Source organism: Acomys minous (genome assembly GCF_964271855.1).
Source record: "Acomys minous genome assembly, chromosome: 16".
In the NCBI taxonomy this organism is placed as follows: Eukaryota; Metazoa; Chordata; class Mammalia; order Rodentia; family Muridae; genus Acomys; species Acomys minous.
This window is the reverse complement of record NC_140498.1, coordinates 83974919-83997112: the sequence shown is the minus strand read 5'-3', so window position 1 is coordinate 83997112 and position 22194 is coordinate 83974919. Positions and strand designations below refer to the sequence as shown.

Sequence of the window (22194 nt, the reverse complement as noted above, 5' to 3'; positions counted from 1 at the left end):
AAACACCCGTGTCTTCACAGTGGGTGTGAACACACACCATACCATTACTGTGGGCACAGATGGCCCACACAGTCATCGTGGTGTGAACACCCAGCAGCTTCTCCACAGGGGTGAGCACCTTGTGGTTACCATGTACCAGGGCCCGCTAACTTCCTCACAGGTGGGAACACCTTTGGATAATGACCATGGGTGTGAACACCTGGTGTGGTCTCCATGATAAAAGTACCTGATGGCTTCCTCAGAGCAGGGTACACTGGATGCCTTCTGGTGGCACTCTACTTGGGGTCAACGTTCACTGCTGAGTGGTGACCTGAGGGAACATCCCCTTGGTTCCTGTGGTTATGGGCTACGGTCCTTTGGCCCTGGCTGCCTGCTGCCCAGTGAGAAGCAGAGTGGAAACTTTGTAACTTGAGTATAATTTGCCTTTTAATTGGAACAACATGTGTAAATGACAGAATACCGCCGTGCACAGATGGCGGCCACAGAATACGCATCAAGTCCATTCTGCCCAAGGAAGGGAGAAGGGAGGGCGCAGTGCTATGTGCCGGTGCCCCTGCCCCCCAAGTTCTGCGTACGGTGGGGTCACCGCCTTGGCCAGCACACACCTCTGGAACGGTAAGCAGAGACCAAAGCACAGCGGCAGTAACACGGCTGAGTCCTTCCTTGTGTGAAACGTCTGAATTAACTCATTAAAGGTATCAAAAATATACCCTGTAAGCCAATACCATTTACACCTGCCTTCCCTCCCATCGCCGCAGCGACGGCCGGGAACGGTCCAGTTCCTACAAACCTCCGTGCCCCAGGCCATGCCTGGCCCCTCATGCACCCACCTGCTTTGATGGGCTTCCCAGTCTTGTGGGCTGGGTGGCCTTTGGGGACTGCGATGACAGCACTGGGGCAGGATAAGCTGGGAACGTCTGTCCAGAGCGCGAGCGGGCTGGGGGCAGAGGGAGGGGCAGGGCCGCGAGCTCAGCTTAGACTTTGGTTCCAAATACGTTAAGGGGCGGAGGCAGTGGCGTGGAGGTGCCTGGTCATCCTGCGTTGGGTCCCCGCTGCCCCAGATGCACGCGTGCAACTGACACATGATCGCTGTACCCCCTCCCGGCCCGCTGGCCTCCCCTCCTGTCCACTCCCCTCTCGAGCACCAGGTAAACATCCCCTGAGTAAGGTCACTGCGCAGGGCCAGCCCGGGATGGGAGTCTTAGTTAAGGCTTTAGACAGGCAGGATGCCAGCTCTGGATGGACAGATGGGTGGACGGACAGATGGACGCGCAGGCAGACTCAGGGGCTCCTTCCTCAGCGGGGGAGTCGGCAGCTGTCTGCTCCATGCTGGGCTGCTTCTGCCTCGTGCAAGGACCTGGCACCGCTCCCCCCCATTTGGGGTCACTCGCTGTCTGAGAGTGTCTCATACTGTGAACACAGCAGTGGCTTGGGCTCCTCATCCCAGGCGTGGTGGGGACCGGCCAGGGGTCCGCTGCCTGCCGCGAGGCCAGGTGGGGGCGGGGAGGCCATGACACCCGCCTGTAGCCGCATAATCAGCGGATTGTAGGGGAACGGCGTGGACCCTGCAGGAGAGATAGGAGCACACCGGAGAGGGTTCTGTAAGCAGTGTGGCCACCTCAGGACTTCTGGGTACCACATAAGAAGTCAGAGCCTGGGCCTCTCGAGCCAGCACCAATCAACTCTTTCTATCTCTGGAAGTTTCTACAAACTGGCCCTCTCTCTTTGGCTCTTTGCTGCACAGCCCCACCCCCTTTCGCTTGGACTGTGGTAGTAACCTTTCTGTTCCTCCCTTTGATCTGTCTTCTGCTTTCTGGTCGAAACCCTACAGTGTTTGGCAGGCATGAAAAGGATGCCAGGCTCCTCTGTGCAGCACCCTCTGGTTCTGTTACTTCCTACACCCCCCTTCTTTGCTAGATGGGGACCAGGGACTGCTCTCCCCTGGGTAGCCTGGATCACCCCATGACCACATCTCTGCCCCTGGCTGACACCCACCTGCAGATGAGGGCCGGTCTTCCCACACACGGTTGGTGAGTGGTGTTCGGCGGTTGCAGTCCCCCTCCGAGTGTACCGAGGAGACGGAAGGTGGTCTGTCTCCGGACGCCAAGCCTGGGGCTGGGGACTTGGCTTTTCGGCTGCTAGGTCTGCCAGAAACCTTGGCTTTCCCGCCACCACCTGCAGGGGACAGAGTGGAAAGGGGCTGAGTTACATGGTGTTGACAGGAAGACAGCCACACCAGCACTGAGGAGGGGCAGTGGGGAAGGGGTTTTGGTTTCTGCTTTGGGGAGCCACCTGCCTCCTAGAGCCTCAAGACAGAACTAGTGTGAGGAATCCTGAGCCAGGAGACTGAGAGGTCTACAGATGGCAGGAGCCATCCCCTGGCAGGGAGACTAGAGAAACATTTCTGTGAAGGGAGCTGGTGACTATGCTCCTAGGTGCCCCCACCAAGACTGTACCCCTCAATGACAAGTGTCAGATCTTGGCTGGATGACAGACACTGCCTAAGACAGCACCCAGCTGTGCTAGACTGAAGGCCTCTACTGAGAGGCCCAGACCCCTGAGGCTGGCCTAACCCTAAAAGGGCGAGCAGAGTGCCTCTTTGCTTTTGTGCCTCTGCCTGGGGATGGCACATGCTGACGGGCGTTGGAAAAGTGGGAGCTGGCCTTGTGTTACCTGGCCCTCGAGGGGTCATGCCCACACTAGCCTCTTCCCAGCAGCCCTGGCCACACATGGTAGGGCCTGGCCACTGCCATCCCTGTCCACGCAGCAGGGGAGGAGGGGGCGGGACGTGGGTAGCAGTGTGAGCATGGGAGAAGCGGCGGTGCTAGGGGCAAGGGTGGGGGCGCCCTCTGCAACATGGGGTGTCAGACCAGCTTTGGATTAGCAAACTAGATGTCAAACACGCACAAAAATCGGTCACAGGCTCCCAAGCTCAAGGGGGGTGGGGTGAGAGGATTAACGACACCGGGGTGGGGAGGGACACAGCCGGGCAGGCGGGCGGGCGGGGGCAGGCCTGCAGACCTGGCGAGGTGAGTGCGTGGTCACTCCGTCCGTCAGCAGTGGTTATGGGCATAGCGGCAGCGGGCAGACTGGCACTGGCATTCAGAGGGTTAAAAGCATTGGCGCCGAGTGGCGGGGGCTCTTCCCACTGATCATATTTACCCATGAGTGCCTTTCTAATAATGGCCTCTAGCCCCATGTTGGTGCTGGCGTGTTCTTGCACCGCCTGGCTTCTACAGGTCATAAGGCCTGGGAGAGAGACAGACAGACAGACACATGGGGGGTCGGGACCAGGGCCAGAGAGCCAGGGGGGGGTCGCGAGAAAGAGGAGGGAGAAGAGAAAGAGAGAGAGAGAGAGAGACACAGTGAGCACACATCTGCTAAGCATCGCTCCTCCCTCCGTCCCGCCGCTTTCTGTAGGGTACAGATGGTGTTCCTAACTGTCCCTTGTAGCTCGTGCTGTTCCAGGGAGGGGTTTTGGGGCAGCTAGAGGGTCTCCAGCCGCATTCCTACTCTGCACCCCAATCCCAGCTGAGGCTGTTCATTTAATTTTAACAACAAGTGGGTAGCCTAAGAGGAGGCAGGGGTAAGGAGGCTGTTGGTGCCAATCAATCAAGCCAGAGCTAGGTGCTAGGGACAGGGACAGGGACATTAGGAGAAGTCCAGCCAGGGTCTTCTGAATTCAAGGAAGGGATGTGGGGAGGGAAGGTGACCAGAGAGGACCCCCGGCTGCCCCCTTTCCTCAAGGGGTTAGAGACCTCAGCCTGCCTGATCCCCCTAAGCTGGGCTTGCCTCCCCTGCTCCATCTCTTCCCACAGGAGCCACGAGAAAGGTACAGAGCTGGGCACGAGGGGTGGGGGTGGGGGTGGGGTCACAGCCATGCAGTTATGTGCGTGCGAGGACAGGGCTAGGGCAGCGCTAGACAGATATAGGGCCACTCCAGCCCTGGCTGGCCCGGCCCCATGACAAGGACAGAGTGGTCAAATCAACAAACTGGCCTCAAGAGATGTTTACAGCCTCCCCTGAGCCTCCGTGAAGCCTCTCTATTCGGTGCCCACCCCCAGCCCCAGCCCCACTGTGAATTGTGCTTCGGGACTTTTTGCAAATGCCAGGGTGGACCAGGTGTCTCTTTTCAGTGTTTCAGGACGGTTCTAGAACCTCTTGAGGGCTGGAACTTGATTAACAGGCCTTGAACCGCAGCTACTTTAAGAGGCTGAGGCAGGAGCATAGTAAGGCTGAGGCTAGCTCAGTCTACAGTAGTGCTAGCCTGGGCAGTGCTCAAAGGAAAAAGGAACAAGAGGGCTGGACTGTAGCTCAGGGGCAAGACACTTGCTTGGTGAGTACAAGGGGCCTCGTTTCAATCTCAAGGACCAACAAAACTCCTCCAAACCCAGGCAAACAAAACCAGAGCAACAAAACAACCACCAAACAAGCAAAAAGCCCCAAATCACCACCAACAAAACCACAACAACAACAACAACAACAAAAATCTCATTTGCAGGAATCCTAGCCTGTGCCACAGGTCAATTTGTGGTGTCCCCATGTGCCTCCAGGCTGCCTGAGCCTTGTAAAAAAAAACCACAGGGCCAAACATGCTGGCAAGTGGCAAGTGTCAAGTCCCTAGTTTGTAAACTAACCAGGCTTCTGAGGACAGGAGAGACAGTCACTTTCACACTCCTGCTCTGGGGTGACTGCTGGAGGCATAACACCTAGTCACCTTCCCTGGTGCTAAGCAAAAGTCACCAAGGAAAAGCTAAACTTCCAACAGGGGTGAATGCTTAAAAAACAAAACAAACCCTGCCCCAAATAAACAAGCCCCACCCACAAGGTGGGAGATGGAGGTAACACTGAGAAGGGGACAGAGCTTCCTGATAGAGTGGCACTTCTGGGCCTTGTCCCCAGGGTGCTGAGCAAGACTCTCCTCATTTACCTCTGACAGGCCGGGCCTGGAAACATGCTTTTGAGAACTAACACGTAAGGGGAATGTTTGAGTATGTACACATGTATGTGTGTGTTTACATGAAACAGAGAAGAAGTTAGGTTTTAGCACCAATCACTGTATTACCCCATGAGTTTCTATATATACACACACCTTGGTGTTGAGCACGTATGTCAAGATTTAGAACATTCTAGAAACACGTATTACTGTTTTGATCAAAGTTTCCTTCTGCCTGAGGTTCAGCAAAGTCCCCAGTATGTTTCTGGACTTGTGACATTTCCTGTCTGGATCTCACCATGTTTGTAGGTCCTGTGGTCCTCTGGAAATGCCCCAGGGGTGTATGGACACCTTATTTCCAGGGCCCAAGGCTCTATACAATCAGGTGAGGAAAGTCAGCAACCCTTGTCTATTCCTCTGGCCTGGGATGCGCGTCCCCCACACATGCCCTGTGCCTCCGTCCCAGTTTAGGTCACTGAGCCTACTTGGTCCCATGCCAGTTTCTTTCACAGGAACAATGCTATTATAACCACGGGGCCCTGGCCAGGAGCCTGGGGCCTAGAGAGGCCCCCAGGGTGTCCTAAGTCCCAAGCACCACACACAGAAAGCCTGAAATTTCTGCTGCCACAAACTGCATGTGAGTCTGACACCTGCTTGCCTCACGTTATGTATCTGCATTTGATTTAGAAAAGGGCTGGGGCTCCCTGCTGGACTCCCCAAATGGAGACGGTATGAGAGAGACACCTGAAGCACCCAGAAGCTCTGCACCCTAAGGCCAATCCACCTGGCCCACACTTGGGAGACATTCCCAAGCAAATAGGTAGGAATATCCAGGGGACGTACGTACCTAACACCCACAGCACACTTGAACGGACCCCGACCTCAAACATCAGACATTCCTCACACAGGAAGGACTCAAAGCATGGAGGCTGGCCTTCTGTGTCACTTGGGGTTCACTAAGGCCAGGAGGAGGGGTAGAACCCGAACTGGCTAAGATTCCTTGTCCCTAAGTCAGTAGCTGTGGAAGGGAGCTTGCTATGCAGACACGCGGGAGGGTTACCTGCTCCGGTGATGGCGGGCATGTTGAAAATTTCCGTCCCAGGCTGGCCAATATCTAGAGTGGGGTAACAAGGCGGGTGAGGCCTGAGCTCACGGGTCCTAGGATACCTGCACCCCTTCTTGTCCCCTGTATAGTCTGAGCTGAATGTCTGGGCACAACTAGCGACCTGGGGTGGCTGATCACTAACAAAGGCCTGTGCTACCTGCAAGGGCTTCTTTCTATCGTCTTCACTGCAGAAGGGAAGAGCCTTGCCTATCTGTCCAAGCCACCCAACCCTGAGGAAGGGACAGTGCAAAGCCCTCACTTGTTGCTTTCCAGTGCCATTCTCATAAGCATATGGTCCATGTGACCCTGAGCTAAGGGCAAGGGTCCTTGTCCACCCACATCAGCCATGGTGTAAGGCACAGGGTCCGTGGCATACACCTGGAGCAGTGTGCTGTGCTCCCCTGCTTGCAGCACAGGCCTATCTGCACAGGTTTCGCTGAGCACCTACTGTGTGCAGGGTTTAAGCTGTAGTGCCACATGCTGCACCAGGCAGCACCCACTGGCAGCATGGCAGGCTCCCTCCCGGCCCCGGCCCCGGCTTCCTCTTACTATATTCTGGCTCGTTCCGGTTGTGGGTGTTGAGTTTCTTATTGATCTCCTGCTTCTTAGACTTCACCATGGCCGAGTTGCTCTCAGTCAGCTTACTGAAGAAGGCTGGCGGCTGGCTGGTGTTGCCTGGAGACTTGGAGCCCACCCTGCAGGGAGCGCGAGACACCAGGGTCGTCAGCAGCCTAGCCTTCCGTGCACACTTGCAAGGCATTAGCAACAGGGAGCTGTCACTTGAGTCACAGCGAGGCGCTAAGGACCAACCATTCCCACCCCAGGGCTGTTGGGGGTCTGTAATTAGCTGTGGCTTTGGGGGTAGCTCGTGAGCCTCCCAGGGTCACTGTGAGTTGCCTCGAGATCCCGAACCTCTTATAGCTGTATTTGACACAACAAGCCCCAGGAACTGAGCAGGCGCAGGCAGGTCCCACCATGTCCCCATCCACCCCTACCCTGTCTGGTCCAGCTTAGTTCATCCTCAACAAGAGAACAAACAAAGGACCGCTCAGGCCAAGATCCCAGACGGGACAGGGTGCTGCCACTGAAGGCCCTTGAAGGCGCATCAGCCCGCTGAGCGGGGAAGCGGCTAGCAGCCTCCACGCGAGAGGGCTGAGGCCATGGATATACTTGGAACCGCCTCCTCCTCCTCCGAGTACCTGGGCTCCCCCTGGTCCCCATCTCGATACAGGAGTGGGTATGCAGCGCTCCGAGAGTGTCCTGGCTCAGTCATGCCCTCCGGTGGAGACACTGGTTCAATGCCATCCTCACTGCTGCCCAGGCCTGATGTTTTGCTGGGTTCTGGGGACCTAATGGAGATGGCAACCCAGCTGAGAGTAGAGCCCCCCCCCACCTCTGCAACGGGGACACCCTACTGCCCACAGCAGGGTTCTGCACGCTCCCTTGTGAAGGGCCAGATGGTGACACCTGAGGTATGGAGACACCAATACCTTTTTATTTTTGAGTTCTTGCTGCGTCGTTGCTTGCCTCAGCCTCCCCAGAGCCCCCTCATCTGCCCAGGTGTTTTGACCCATGCTGTGAACCCTGATGAGGTGCCCACGGCAGAACGTCACTGGTTCCCAGAGATGCCGCTGTCTACATCTGTGCTCTTCAAATCGGCCCCTCCCAGACACCTCGCTGCTCCTGAGCCTAGGGCCCTGAACCCCAGGCCCAGCCAGGGCGAGAGGGTGTGTGCACGGTATCGGATGGTAACTCACTTCTCTATGCCTCAGTTTCCCCATCTGCTAAATGGGAGTGGGACATCTGACCCCTGGCTGCGGTGGTATACACAGGGTACTCGGTTGGCACCTGGGACCCTTGGGTGTGCCACATTCCAAGACTACATACACGCTGTGTGCTGCTTCTGGGGCCTCTCTGGGAGCTCTCCCTGAGCCTCAGTTTCCCAGCAGGCAAACACTCTGTTGGGCCCACCCCCACCCCGCTGTCCCCCAGCCAGCATCTACCTTTTGCCCCCTTCACTGTGGGGGGATCCCCGAGCTGGTGTGCCATGGTCGGGAGGTGGGAGGTAGAGGTCGCTAGGTGGGCGTCGGAGATCCAGGACAGGGCAGCTGGCTCCAGGAAAGGAGTAGAGAGGAGGAGGAAGGGGGCCGCTGAGCTGCTGCGGGTGGTGGCGCGTGTAGTCCTGTGTGATGACCTCCTGTGGGGAGGGAGCAGTTTGGGGGCTATCCTTCTAGAACCTTCCGAGGAGGGTAGGGCAGAACCGTGACCTTGCTCTTGGTCTCCTGGGTGAGTGTCCCCTTATAGGCTTTATGGTGATGGCCTGGGTGTGGTGGCCAGTGTACACTAGCATCTGTCTGACTCTGGGATGTGACCCTCACGCAGATCCACCCGCTCTCCCAATAGCAGAGGCCAGAGATGGGCACTTACACTGATGTGCTGAGCCAAGGTGACCACCCGCTGGTGACCTTTGATGCCTGGGGCAGTCTGGAGGAGAGGGCTGGAGGAGGGTTGGCTCTCAGGCAGTGGCCGTAGATGTGGAAGGTGGGCAGCCTCCCCACTGAGCTTCATGGGGCCTGAGGACACAGCAGAGCTTGTCAGGGGCTGGGGACAGCTTGGGAGCCATGCCTCAGTTTCCCCAGCCGCTACTCTCCCGGGTGTCACCTGGCTGCTTGTGCCGCAGATCCCCCTCCAAGTGACTCTTCTCTAGGTCTTCCAGAGGTTTGGAAAGTCCCTTGTCGTGGGTCAGGCTGGGTGAGCTCACGGGGCTGATGGGTTCCACCCCCTCTGGGCTGTAGCCAGCTCCACTGTGGTAACCTGTAACAGGTGGGCGGGGGTCGGAATGTGGTGTGGGGCTTGGATCCGAGGAAGGCTTGGAAAGGGTCATTCCTCTGCACTGGCTGGGCCTCAAGATGTGAAGGAAATGATTATTGGCCTGGGGTGGCCAGAGAGGAGGAATGGCTGAGTGACGGGGTGAGGGTGAGGGTGGGGGTATGTGTGCTCCATATGCTAGGCCACACAGATGGGCCACACCGGAAGGACTGTGTGGCTTGGGCAGTGCGGGCTAGGGTGTGGGAGAATTAGACTGGCAGGTGGTGGTAGAGAAACGGAAGGGAGGGCGAGAGTGTGCAGGGTCAGGGTGTCGGGGTGTGAGGCTCAAGCTGAGCGACCCAGTGGCTCAGCCCCACTGTACCTGACCCAATACAGGGGCGTTTCCTTCTCTTTGGGCTGTGTCTATGCTGCTGTGGGAAGGAGGTGGGTACCCAGCCTCCCTGGACAGGCCCCCCCCCTCCCCTCTCTCTCCCTGCCTTAAATTCCTCCGTGAACAGTGGAAGCACCGTCAGCTGGTAGCCCGAGCCCCCAACTTCCCCAAACGAAGGTGCAGGTGGTGGTGAGAGATGGAGGCGCGGTCAGAATCCAAACCACAGATCCATTCATTAAAGGAAAAAAGGGCAAAAAATCCAAAAAGAAAAAAGGAGGAGGGGGGGAAAAAAAAGAAAAAAGAAAAAAACAAAAACAAAAACAAAAAGAAAAAAAAACTCATGATGAAAGGATGTTAAGGATGAGGCGCCCGGTGGGCTGGAGTCACCACAGTGTGCGAACTGACGAGAACAAGCTCAAAATGAAATACCAAAACCAACCAAAAAAAAAGGGGGAGGAAAAATTAAAAGCAAAGATCTGAAAATATCTTTAGGCCACAGATGGGGTGGGCAGGCGGCGGGCCGGATGTCTTACCGTCGCCAGGGGAGTCGTTGGCCAGCGAACCTCCTTCTCGCGGCCCCCTTTCGTGAGCAATTTGACGCGTGATTATTGCGTCTATGAACGTGGCCGCTGTCAGGGTGGTCTTACCCAGAGAACGGAGTTCCAATTCCTGGATGGAAAAGGGTTTACTTTGAGTCTTTTCTCGGTGCAGATCTGAGGCTGAGGCGGGCGCCGGCGGGTCCGGACTGGCATGATGGGGTGCAAGGCTCTTTGCTGGGGTGCGGGCGATGGCTGTGTGGCTGGAGCTGGGGGGTGCTAGGGATCGGGGCTCGGAGCTCTTGCTGGGTGAGGAGGCAGGCTCCCGGGCCGGGGGCTTGGTGAGGAAGGCATGGCCAGTGTCCACACGGGGCCGCTCAGGCCGGGTAACCCGAGAGGTCTCCTTGGGTAGCAGGACGGGCTCCATGAGCGTAGGGTAGACCCCTTCAAGGGTGCCACCGAGCGGGCAGTGGGTGGCAGGTGGGAACGTGGCAGCCGGGCGGACAGGCGAAGAGGTGGAGGTAGATCTGGAAGGGAAGAGAAAGGTTCAGGCAGTGCTGGCCAGTGAAGTGCTACCTCACACCCTTCCAGTCCCTGCCTACAGCTCACGCTCCCCACGGCTCCCAGAGTCAGTCTGCTCTCCTGACTGCCCTGTGCTGTGCTTGGCCCCACTCAGGCCCTTCTACCAAAGCTTTCCACTGAGTCCCTCCCAGGCGCCAAGCACCTTCGCAGGCCCTCAAAATACAGCAGCAACCAAGGCAAGGGTGCCGGAGCTTCTGAGAAAAGCAGCAACCCACATGGGAAAAGACAGACTAGTCTCTCCCGAGGGCAGCCACTGCCTCACGGCCAGATGCCATTGCAGGGCCAGTAGGAGGCACTCCTAGAGGTTGGCACATGTGCAGGGCCTCTCAGTGTTGAGGAGCACAGGAGCCAGGCAGAAGGCCGCAGCCCACCCCCAGCTGTCGGCAACACTAGCTCTGCAGCCGCACATTAAGCTCCCTGCCCCATTTTTTTTTTCCAAATTGGTACTCCTGGGCCTTACGCACTAGTTACCACTAACAGACTCACACAGCCACCCCATCATCCACCACCTGTCAGTCCAGCTGTCCATACACCCACCCACCCACCTATCTACTCTGCCATCTATTCATCTGCCCATCTGTTTATCTCCCTATTTGCCTGCCCATTCATCCATCCACCTACCTATACATCTGCCTACCCCACCCCACCCCACGCATCCATCCATCCATCCATCCATCCATCTATCCATCCACCTTTCTACTCATCTCAATTTCTCCGTCCATCTACTCACTGACACATATACCATCCAGCTGACCATCATCCGCCCATCCACCCCTCCATCTGTGTGTCTGCCTATCCGTCCATCCATCTGTTCATCTATCCACTAATCCACCTATCCATCTACCTACTGAGTCACCCATGCATTTATCCAATCATCTACCCAGCCATCCATCTGCTCCCCCACACATCCAGCCACCCACCTGACCCATCCGCCGGGCACCCCTCTGCCATCCATCATCTTGCTATCCATCTACTCATCCATGCATTCATCAGTCCATCCGTCTATCCCTCCCCCGCCACCCAGCTAGCCAGGCCTCTTGCTTTGTTCACCCCCACACCTGTCTACCCAAAGCATCCTCCACCCCCTGCCTATCATCTGGCCAGCTACCTGTGGACTTATCTCATCACCTGCTCCCTGCATCCTCCACCTCGCCTACGCCACCTACTACCCACTCTCATCATCTTCTCTTTCTCCCACCCACCTCCCAATCCTGCCGTCTGCTGAATCCTCTACCCATCTGCTCCCCACTATTCAAACACCTGCCCATCCACACAATCCCCCCCCCAACTCAGCAAATCCATCTGTGTGCCCTCCCCCCAGGCTCGTTCCCCCCGGTGCCAACCTGGCCCACCTCAGGACCGTGGGCGTGCCGGGTTCCACGGAGGTGACCACGCCCTTCATGCTCGTGTTGTGCAGCACACTGGGCCTCTGCTGCAAGGCGTCCTGGGTCCGGGGGGAGATGGGCGAGTGCTGGTGGGTGTGGGAGGCGGGGCGGCTGCTGCCCCCAGCCCCGCTGCTCTGCTCCGTACCTGGTGACAGGCCGCCGAGTCAGGGGGCAGGCCCAGGTGGCCCATGAGGACCTGGGGGTGGGGCGGGGTCTGGGGTGCCCTACCAGGTCTCCAGATGGGTGCATGCTCCACTGTCGTGGTAGACGTGAGGATGGACTTGTCTCGGTCTCGCTCACGTTCCCGTTCCCGCTCCGATGAGGATGTGGTAGTTGGTTTAGCCAAGTGAGTGGGGCCTCCTGGAAACCCCAAGGCCAGAGTCTGAGCCAGAGCCCAGTGGGTCAGAACTTAGCTACAGGGCACAGGGGACAAGGCACACACCCACCCAACCATTTGGCAGGCACACCTGGGGACAGTGGTGAGCTGCTGTGGCGGCTGCTGAAGGGTGGGGGCGCCGTGGGGAGGTAGGCAAGGCGGTCGATGGCGGTGGCAGGGGTGCCTGGCGTTGGTGGCACCAGCACGGGCAGGTGTGGCACTTGGGACAGGTCGATAATGCCTGCAGGGGTGGGGGATGTCAGCTGTAGGTGCCTGGCGCCTGTCCCCAAGGGTGTAAACCTTGCACTTGGCAAGCTCCTTTCTGAGGGCTCTGTTGTGTCATGTCTCTTAACCAACATCCCTTGAGCCAAACGTTGCCTCTCCTTGTAGACAACCCGGAGCCACTACATCAGCAGTTCCTTGCGTTCAGCCCTCACCCCCTGAAACCTCCAGAGTGGCTTCAGCTTCCCCAACCGGAGCCCCGAAGTTATCTCTGAACAATCATGGCGGAGTTGACTCGGGCTGTTGACAGGTTCTGGAAGTCAGTGCTCCAACACCCTCACGCTTTCATTTCGCTTTTTTTTTTTTTAAATCATCATTTGTATTGAGACAGTTTCATGTAGCCCAGGCTGGCCTCAAACTTTATGTTGCTGAGGCTGGCCTCGAACTCGTGATCCTCCCGCGTCAGGTTCGTGAGTTCTTAGGGTACAGGTGTGCAATACCAGGTCCAGCCTGTGTTCTGATCTCTTGGATGCTGAAAGATGCCTCATACCAAGGACTCAGAACAACATGCAGGCCACTGTACATGGTAGCATGAGGTCCCTGCTGCACACACGGCTGCTAGATGTGGACTGATACAAGCAGCAACCCCCCCCCCCCACTTCCCCCCAAGGAACCAGCATGCACCATCTAGGCCCCCCCAGCCAAGTGGGTGCACTCAGTGGCATCCACGTGGCCCACTCTGCCCACCCTGCATAGTGAGGACATCCACAGACACGTGTGTCTTTTACACGCCACGGCACAGGACAAGGATCTGCTTGTGCCCTAGGCAACTCACCTCGTGGGCCAGCGGCATAATTGAGGGCCAGCGAGGACTCTCGTGGTGACAGACCCCTCAGCATGTCGGCACGCTGGGCCATGGCAGAGGCAGCATTGTGGTGCATCTGCTGCGAGGTGATGTAGTCATTGATGATGGTCTGGCGATTCTCCAGGGCCGCGGTGTCAGGGTAGCCGCGGATGAGGTAAGGCGGGTACAGGTGTGGGTAGGTGGGGCTGGGGGCCAAGTGCCGGGGCAGGTAGTAGGCTGCGGCTGCTGGGGAGGGAGGGAGGGTCAGGTGGCCCATGCCGTGTCTTCATGATTCCCCACTTCTGCACCGACAGCTTCCTCTCCTTGTGCACCCACATGCCTCCCCAATGCACACACAGAGCTTAAGACTCGCTCCCTCATCATGTGGGGTTGTCTGCTGTCAATGCTTTGGGAAGCGCTCCCCGATACAATGCCATCAAAATACAGGTCCTGACACCCTAACAAAGGTGCCTTTAAAAAGGCTCCACACCATGGCACACACTGGAGCCCTCATTTAATGCACTTGCAAGGCACAGATGAGTCCTGCAGGAAAAGAAGCCCACTGAGAACCGTGAGGCCGAGCCCATTCCCCTAGAACCTGCCCTGGGTGAACCAGCTGCTCATCTCAGCATTAAGCCTTATCCCCGACTCTCCAGGCCCCCAAATGTCCCGCCCAAGGAAACATAAACATTAATCCCCACATCTGCAGGCCCAGGGCACCCACCTGCGTCCAGAGGGATCCCTCGGGGTATGGAGGTGGGGTCAAAGGCCAGTGGGATGTGGCCACGGTACAGGTCCACACCACTGACGCCCCGGAGCAAGTGCTCATAGGGGGAAATGGGATGGGGGTGGTGCTCCGGCACAGTGCTGTGTGGGGACTTGGCGATCTCTCGGGGTGTCGACGTCAGCTTCCGGTCCTGGGACGCCTTGCTGGATAGTAGGCTGCCTGTGGGGACAGGTCACCGTGGCCTCAGCCTCAGCACAGGGTTGCCGGGGGCTGAGCTGTCACAAGCCCCAGAGCCTCCTGCCTCTCTGCTCTTGGCTCCTTGTGAGAACATTAATTTACTCACTGGTCCCTGTCCATTCACACCATCAGTCTGAATTAATTGTGGGCTGGCAGTTCCCATGATGAGAAGAGAGATCGCCTCAGGCAGACAACCCTGAGCCCCAAGGAGCCACCGTTCCCGGCAGGAGATGAAATGAGAAGGTAGGAAGCATGCGGGCTTGAGAGAGAATCGTTTGAATACAGCCTCTCAGTGGTTTGGGAAATGTTCCTCAATATAACGCGTTAAAACCCTGGTCCTGCCGGGCATGGTGGCGCACACCTTTAGTCCCAGCGCTTGGGAGGCAGAGATAGGTGGATCTCTGAGTTCGAGGCCAACCTGGTCTACAAACCAAGTCCAGGACAGCCAGGGCTACATAGAGAAACCCACCCCCCAAAAAACAAAGCAAAACAACAACAACAACAACAACAGAAAACTAGGTCCTGGCAACCTGATCCAATCTCAGCCAGGATGTGGCTGGAACTGGCTGGAGGTGGCCACAGCCGGCCCAGGTCCTGATGTCGGATGGGGGTGGTGTGGTGTACACAGGGCTCGGCTAGAAACAGAACTGAAGGTGGAACCTTCTCAAGGGAGGGCGGCCCATGCAAAGGCCGCATGTGCGGAAGGAGCCTAGGATGGGAGAGGAAGTCAGGGAGGGGGCTCAGCAGAAAGAACCAGAGAAGGACGTGGAATTGGGGGGGCGGGGATTGGTGGATGCTGCACGCCCCAGACCCAACAACAGTAGCTAGCAAACCAGAGTTCCATTAAACTATTACTATTTTAATCTTTTTGTGTATATATGTGTGTGTGTGTGTGTGTGTGTGTGTGTGTGTGTAAGACAGGAGTCAGAAGACAATTTCATATGTCAGTTTCCTCCATGTTTGAGACAGGGACTGTCATTCATGGCCTGTGGCTATGGCCTTCAGGAGACTCTCCTGTCTCGGGTCTTCCATCTCACTGTGACGCACAACAATTACAGATGTGCACGAGTGTGTCTGGCTTATATGGGCCCTGGGGATTTGAACTCATATCCTCGTGCTTGTGCGGCAAGTCCTTTAGCTGCCGAGCCTTCTCCTCAGCCTTGATTTGCATTATGTAAAAGTGGTTTTTTTTGTTTTTTTGTTTTTTGTTTTTTTTGCTAGAAAGTCAACAAAGGGGACTCTGTATGCGGTGTGGAGGCAGGGCAACAGATGGGCAGCTGTGGCAGGAGGGAGCGGCCAGGGCACCCTGCAGAAAGTGAGCTGTCCCCTCCCCTCAGCTGGCAGCCCATGGGAGCCTCACCCACTCACCTTCCTGAAGGCGTGGCGTGGGCTCTCTCGTAGTCACAGGCGAGCCACGTGGCAGGTGGCTGGTGAAGGGTGCTCCATGGTCTTCATAGGTCAGTGGGCTTTGCCGGGGCTTGCCCAGCTCCGGCACGACGACCGGTGCTCCACGGGTGATGGAGCCCCCCGCACTGCTGGTGGTCCCCGACCGGCTCTTCAGACTGTCTTCATAGCAGGCCCGCTCCAGCGCCCGGGCATCAGCCATCATGTCCAGCGGGTGCAGGGCAGGGAAGGGCCGGCCAGGGCTGCCGATGATGGAGCGCACGTCGTGTTTCTTGGTGCCAGTGGAGGGCGCCCCGGAGTCGTACTTGAGTGGGGTACCCTGGGGAGAGGGTGTAGGTCTATATTCGGCTGGCCAGATCCCGTAGTTCTACCAGGACATGATGTCCAGGGAGCTGGGGGGCCTGCCCACTTCAGCATGGCTGCAGATCAACACAACCTTCCTCACTCAGAGGGACCCCCTCCCTCCCAGGCTGTGGCTCTGGCGCAGGGCTGGTGTTACATTCCCAATCTGGTCTCAGAGGGGACCATGAAGTGGGTCCCACGGGGAGCCAGGTTGGGGACACTGGGCAGAGCTGGGTCCCACATCTCAATTTCTACTCAGCGTTTTTGTTGTTATTAAACTTGAAAACTTTGGTGAACAGGATTAAGGCACATATTGCTTTGTGGCCTAGGGTAGCCTCGAACTTAACGATCATCTTGACTCAAGCTTCCCAAATGCTGAGGTTCAGGAGAGCCCAATATTTTGCTTACTGTCCTGAAAGAGGGGTGGCACCTTAATTTTCAAAAGAATTCTCTAGAGTGATTCTGGTGCATGGCTGATTTCCTATCAAGCCGTGACCCTAAGGGTGGAACCAGGTGCCCTATGAGGGTCTCCTGACACACACACAGGTGGAGATGTGGAGAACAGTGAAGTGACAGAGTTAGGGGCGTAAGACAGCAAGTTGTTAGCCACCCTGGGACTCGACTCGTAGACAATGGGGTCAGTATGAGAATCCCCTGAGGCTTGGCCATGCCCCGGCCCCTCCTACGTGCTACTCGTACCTGGGTGATGGATCCCTCCTTGAGAGGCCGAGGGGCCAGGGGTAGCTCAGGTGTGCGGCGCAGCTCCTCTCTTGGGATCTCATGGATTGAGCGGCCTGCTTCCTTCACAGTTGCTACCACACCCTCATGAGCTGGCTTCAGTTTCAGGGGACCCAGAGGGTCCAGCGGCCGGGTCTTGTAGGTCTCGGTCAGGTCCCGTGGTGGCGGCGGCGGTGTGCCCTCCCGCTTCAAGAGCTTGGCCTCCCGACGTAAGTAGTCCTCCTGGGCCTCCACGTAAGACCGCGGGATGCCTGCAGGACACACAGCACTGACTCTTCCACGGCCTTGCCTGGCTCAGTCTGGTGGCTCCCTGCAGCCATACCCAGAACTACCTGAGTCAAACCCTCCCCTCCTGTGTGATCTTGGGTATGTGAATTGACTTTTCTGAGCCTCTTTCCTCATATGACCTGAGGGCACTATCAGAAACCACGTTGAAGAGCGTATCACCAGGACACAAGCTAATGATCCATTCAAGCTGGGCCTCCTCCCAATCATTAGCAAGTCGTGCATGAGGCTCTGGAGTCAGTGGCAAGCACGGAGCTGTCCCTCCACCTAGGCAGCACATGGTTGGCATGAGGTGGGGATGATCACCCTCAGCCTGTGTTCGGCCTGAGGGAGGAACTGTACCTTGCGTGATGGAGCCTCTGGTGTGATGCTGCTCCTTGAGGTGGGGGCTATGCTGCTCCGGGATGGCACGGCCCATGAGTCCTGGGAGAGCAGGGATGACATCACCACACGGTGTCCAGGAGGGCTTGGGTCCACCAGCAATAGTCTCCATCACGACATAAGACCAAGTAAGCAAGCACCCCCTTCCCTGGGCACCCGGCCTGCTCTAGGTGTGCCTCAGTTTCTCTATCTGTTAACACTGAGCCTATCACTGACAGGCATGTCAAGGTGCCACTTCCCCTCCCATTCCAGCCTGGGTGTCAGGGTGTCTCCCAGGACAGCGCTTGGCCCTGGCGAGCCACTACAGCAGGACACTTACCCTCGATGCTGGCTGAGGTGATGGTCCTGCCCACTCGGCCCTCCATCATGTCATAGGTGCGCTTGGGGGCGGCAGTCTCGTGAGGTGGGCCCGAGCTGCTCCTGCCGTCCTCCTTGGAGCACTGTGACACGGACATGCCACCTGGGAGCCAGAAAGAGCACACAAGGTATAGGGCGGCTGCAGGTTGCTGGAAGGAAGGCCTGCCATCCCACAGCTGGAAGGCAGGCTGGCTAAGGCCATGGGACCCTCAAACCAGCTCAATTGGGAATTCTTCTGGGCAGGTGTGTAGGTAGGTGGGTGTGTATCTGTGCCCATGGGTATATGTGCACACTAACAAGGATATGTCAGTACAGTTTTGACTATGCAGGGAAGACCCCACAAGCTCCTATAGATCTGCATGTGTCCAAGTGCATATGTAGGAGCACCTTGTCCAAGGAACATGTGAAGCCATTTTTCACGTGTGCCTCAGTGTGCTGGGAGTGAGTGGCTTTGCTTTCCCCAGTAACCTGGATGTTCTGACCATGGGAGATCACAAAGAAAGGGCTGGCAGCCGGAGCTGTGATGGACAGTGGGGGACACTCTGAACTGCTTCAGACTCAGTGGGCCCAGAAAGGACACACAGGGCACCGAAGTCACCACAAAGACAAGCTGGAAGGTCACAGTCTGAGGTTGTGCAGGCAGCTCTGACTCAGGGTTCCAGCCAGGACTCTGACTACCAGCTCTACCAGCACTCAGGGCTGTCACGGAACATGCAGCTGGCACCTGAGGCAGCTGCAGCCCTTGACCCGGAGACTATGCTCTATTGGCATGTGCCAAAGCCACCTGGGGCCCCCTGTGACCTCCAGGACCAGGGGGCTATGGGGCTCAAGCAATGGAGAAGCTGGCAGACCCCCCCCCCAGGCCTGCAGGAGCCGGTGCTGGGAAAGGATGCCTGGCCACTAGGAGATGTTTTCCAGGTATGGGTTGCTCAACTCTTAGGCCGCACTGGCTACCTTCTATAGCCAGAGAGCAGGATGTCACGGCTCCGTCACAGACCATCCCTGTCATGGTGCTCAAAGCTGCCTCCAACTTTCCCAGCCTAAGCAGGGGAAGCCACCGAGGCCAGCTCTGACCTCCACTGGGTTGTATGCCTACAGGATAGTAAGTCACATCCTGACTGCTTCTCGGTACTACTTCAGCTCTGCCTGTCTCTACACACACCTCTCTCCACAGGCCCCACAGCCTCCTCCCTAACCAGGGCTGCCTTGTCTCTCCAGGGCCAGCATGGTACCCTCACAGAAGGACCCTGAGAGATTAGTATGTCTGTTTCTGCGTCTATAAGGTGGGCAGGACCTAGGCCCGGCCCTCAACCTGCCGAGGCTGTATCACAGCACCAACTCCAAAGGCACCTGCCTGCCTTCTGCCTTTCGAGAGAGAGGGCCTCCCCTTCTCAGGCAAGTGTGGACACGCCACGGCTGCCTGTCCAGGGACATATGTTGCAGTCTGGCCTTATGATTCCTATCAACAAGGGGGCCATCCTGAGCTGGCAGGGAGGCACTGCCTGGTGTATCTTTGCTCAGCGTCAGCCTAGGAACCAGGCTGCTCCCGGGGTTCGCGCTGGGTCGGCCTTGACAACAGACAACACAGGGATCGTAAGAAAAGGAGAGAGGCGCGGCCACCCCACCTAACTGCCAGTGTGTCGTGGCTGCCTGTGAGCTGTACTCACCTTCATAGGACAGGACGTGACCCTTCTTGCCCTCATAGATGACGTGACCCTTCGGCAGGGTGTCCTCTCGCGCCCGCTCCAGGCGACTTGGGCTGTCCTCACCAACAATCCTGCTGATGGTACCCTTGTAGAGGACGTCGGCTGGTGTGCCCTACAGGGGTAGAGGGATAAGTGTCCTCCAGGTCTGTGGGTGACTCTCATCACTACACCACCTGTTCCCCCGCCCTGCAAAGCATGCGCACAGAACACAGCCACACAGACAGAACTTTACTTGGCACTGGTGCCACCGTCACACCCTGGCTTCCTAGTGCCAGCGCTGCTGTGAACATCTATCAAGAACGGCACTGTAAGCCGGGCGTGGTGGCGCACGCCTTTAACCCCAGCACTCGGGAGGCAGAGGCAGGTGGATCACTGTGAGTTCGAGGACAGCCTGGTTTACAAAGTGAGTCCAGGACAGCGAAGGTTACACAGAGAAATCCTGTCTCTAAAAACCAAAAAAAGAACAGCACTGTATTGCTCCGTAGAGATAGCCTGGAACTCCCCATCATCCTCCTGCCTCAGCTTTCCAAGTGCTGGGACTACAGGCCTGAGCCATCACACCAGGGTGGATGGTATTACTCTGTCTACTTCAGGCAAGGAAACTGAGCTATGGAGCGGCCATGACCACCCAGGGACCACTTCCTGGTCTGGAAGTGCCAGTTGCTGTTGACTCTCGCCCCTCCATCTCTGTCCACTGTCATTACCAAACATATCCCTTGCTGTCACCGGATGTCCCTTGCTCCTGTTGAGCAAGTAAGAAACACTGAGTTGCAGAGACTAAACTCCCCACCAGGGGAGGTGTCAAACTGACAGCTAGCGGTCTTGTGCGGCGGTTTTCACCTTAGGCGACTTCTGTGAGCATGAGCAGGGCCGGCTTCAGAGCCAGACCATGGGGGCTACAAGGCAAGGTTACCCCAAGTTGCTGATTGCTGCTAACAAGTCACCTTGCTTTTCTGAGAATTAGTTTACACACAGCTATGTAACAAGGACTTTGACTTGATTCTCAAGAGGCCCCCAACAAAGGGCACCCCCAAGTCCTGAGCTCTCTTCTTTCATGAGCTCAGGAGCAGATCAGTGATGTGCACCAGGCTTTGTCTCCCTAGGGGGCCTGCTCTACTGAGTGATCCCTGTGGGGCAGGAGCACTAGGGGGTAATTCTGGGTACATCAGGAAAAGCCTTCGGAGGTAGCTGATGGCTGCTTGCCAGGCTGGGTATATGGTAGGAAAGTTCAGATGGGCACTGGGTGAAAGGGAGGCACTGCTGTTTGGGGGCTCCAAGCTTGGAGGACAGAAATGCAGCCAGGCCACGGTTCTGCTCTGCAGAAGTGGACAAAATCCAAATAACATGGGGAGCCACCATGGCTCACTCACAGCCTGTTCCAAGGCCTGAGTGTAGTCCAGGGAGCTGAGCAGGGTAGCAGGACAGCCAGACAGCAGCGGGGGGCCTGGTCTCCATCTGCCACCCACGTGGGTCTCATCAATGACTGTGCCACTGTCCCAGAGACAGGCCACAGAGTGCTGCCCTCACTCTCCACAAGCCCTAATCAATGCAAAGGGACAGCAGCAGCCTTTGAGAGCTGGCGTTCCTCAGTGCCTGGCCCCTTCAGCTCTGCATGCTGACCTGGCACCCCATGATCTCCTTAGAACTCTCCTGGCAATAATATTTCTGTCTGAGAGGAAACTGAGTCAGAAAGGAATACTACTGCCAGAAAATATGGCTGGATTTTCACCCCGGGCTTTTCCTCTTTGTCTTCAAAAGCCCAAGATTTCCAAACAGACTTTAGGGGAGGCCTGGGGCATGAAAGTCTGTCCCCCATCAGTGAGTCAAGAGAACACTGTGGTGGGTGGCCCTTCGGCTGGAAGTCCTCTGGGGTGTGTCCTTGGCCACAGTAAGTACGAAGCCTGCGGCACCCACCACTGGCTCATGCCTAGCTGACTGGTGATGTGCTAGGAGGCAGCTGCCATGCCTGCTCCCGTTTCTAACACACCACTCTTCCCTCTTCCAGGCACTTTGCTGACCTGTGGCTTGGTTACCTGGCCTCAGCCGCACTACTTGTTCTCTTTATCACCCCAGGCTTGAGCACACATGGCACAGTGACCATTCAGCCCATCACCTCTGGTCTCCTTGGAGGCCATCCCATCCCATCCCCATCCGACCCACTCCGCCTGCTTGCCTGCTCCACCCCGCCCCCAGCACCTACGTGGGTGATAGATCCGCGGTAGCTGGGACCGTCTGCTGCCCGGGTGCTGGGGAGGCCCTTGGTGATGCTTCCACTAACGGTGGAACCCAGTGCCGTCCCTGAAAGGCATAAGACACAGCTCTTAGGGTCCCCCTCAAGTCTGAAAGCCACCCATGAAGTGGGCTGTCGGGCTCTCTAGGTGAAAGGTGGCTGGCCCAGACTTACCTCTCAATACAGAGGTCTCCTGAGCAGTGGGCACTCCCAGACTCTCAGGTGGCCCAGCCTGACCCCGCGGGGACAACTGTTCCTGCTTCACTCCACTGAAGGGGGCTGAGGGTGGGTAAGAGCATGCACTGAGGTCTCAGGCTGCCCCTCACACTGAGCTCCCAGGGCCAAGACTGCCCACCCCTCAGCCCAGGCCACAGAAGCCAAAGGGTCACGGGCACTCACCCAGCTTCTTAGGGTCCACAGCAAGAGGCAGCCCCATGGTGAGAGGGCCCATGGGGGCCTTGGCATGCTCTGAGTGGGGCACTCGAAGCTGCACTGACATTCCCTGCTAGGGCAAGGTAACAGATCACAACCAGACTCAGCCATAGGGAGAGCCCCGCCTGGGACCTGAGGATATACAGGTCTGAGATGGGGCTGCTGGCCTT

The 22194-nt window shown here is 57.2% G+C and overlaps 1 protein-coding gene across 20 annotated transcripts in view; it reads right to left on the bottom strand.

The window, feature by feature from the left end:
• Positions 1-408: 408 nt before the first annotated feature.
• Positions 409-22194, bottom strand: part of NCOR2 (nuclear receptor corepressor 2) — a 164550-nt gene continuing 142764 nt past the window's right edge. For 2 of the 20 annotated variants that reach the window (XM_084762962.1, XM_084762968.1), the window contains exons 26-48: positions 21992-22094; positions 21767-21871; positions 21563-21660; positions 19324-19474; positions 17619-17759; positions 17261-17341; positions 16595-16884; positions 15518-15872; positions 13910-14131; positions 13177-13428; positions 12211-12360; positions 11972-12103; positions 11711-11888; positions 9774-10303; positions 8703-8855; positions 8469-8614; positions 8045-8238; positions 7241-7390; positions 6591-6736; positions 5997-6050; positions 3022-3249; positions 1996-2175; positions 409-1565 (exon numbers count right to left, since the gene is read on the bottom strand). In XM_084762962.1, the coding sequence (XP_084619088.1) occupies positions 1384-1565; positions 1996-2175; positions 3022-3249; positions 5997-6050; positions 6591-6736; positions 7241-7390; positions 8045-8238; positions 8469-8614; positions 8703-8855; positions 9774-10303; positions 11711-11888; positions 11972-12103; positions 12211-12360; positions 13177-13428; positions 13910-14131; positions 15518-15872; positions 16595-16884; positions 17261-17341; positions 17619-17759; positions 19324-19474; positions 21563-21660; positions 21767-21871; positions 21992-22094 (4221 nt within the window). In that variant the 3' untranslated portion in view covers positions 409-1383. Of the gene's footprint in view, positions 1566-1995; positions 2176-3021; positions 3250-5996; positions 6051-6590; positions 6737-7240; positions 7391-8044; positions 8239-8468; positions 8615-8702; positions 8856-9773; positions 10304-11701; positions 12104-12210; positions 12361-13176; positions 13432-13909; positions 14132-15517; positions 15873-16594; positions 16885-17260; positions 17342-17618; positions 17760-19323; positions 19475-21562; positions 21661-21766; positions 21872-21991; positions 22098-22194 lie in introns of all 20 variants that reach the window. The other 18 variants (XM_084762965.1, XM_084762960.1, XM_084762972.1 and 15 more) reach the window with 16 other exon arrangements.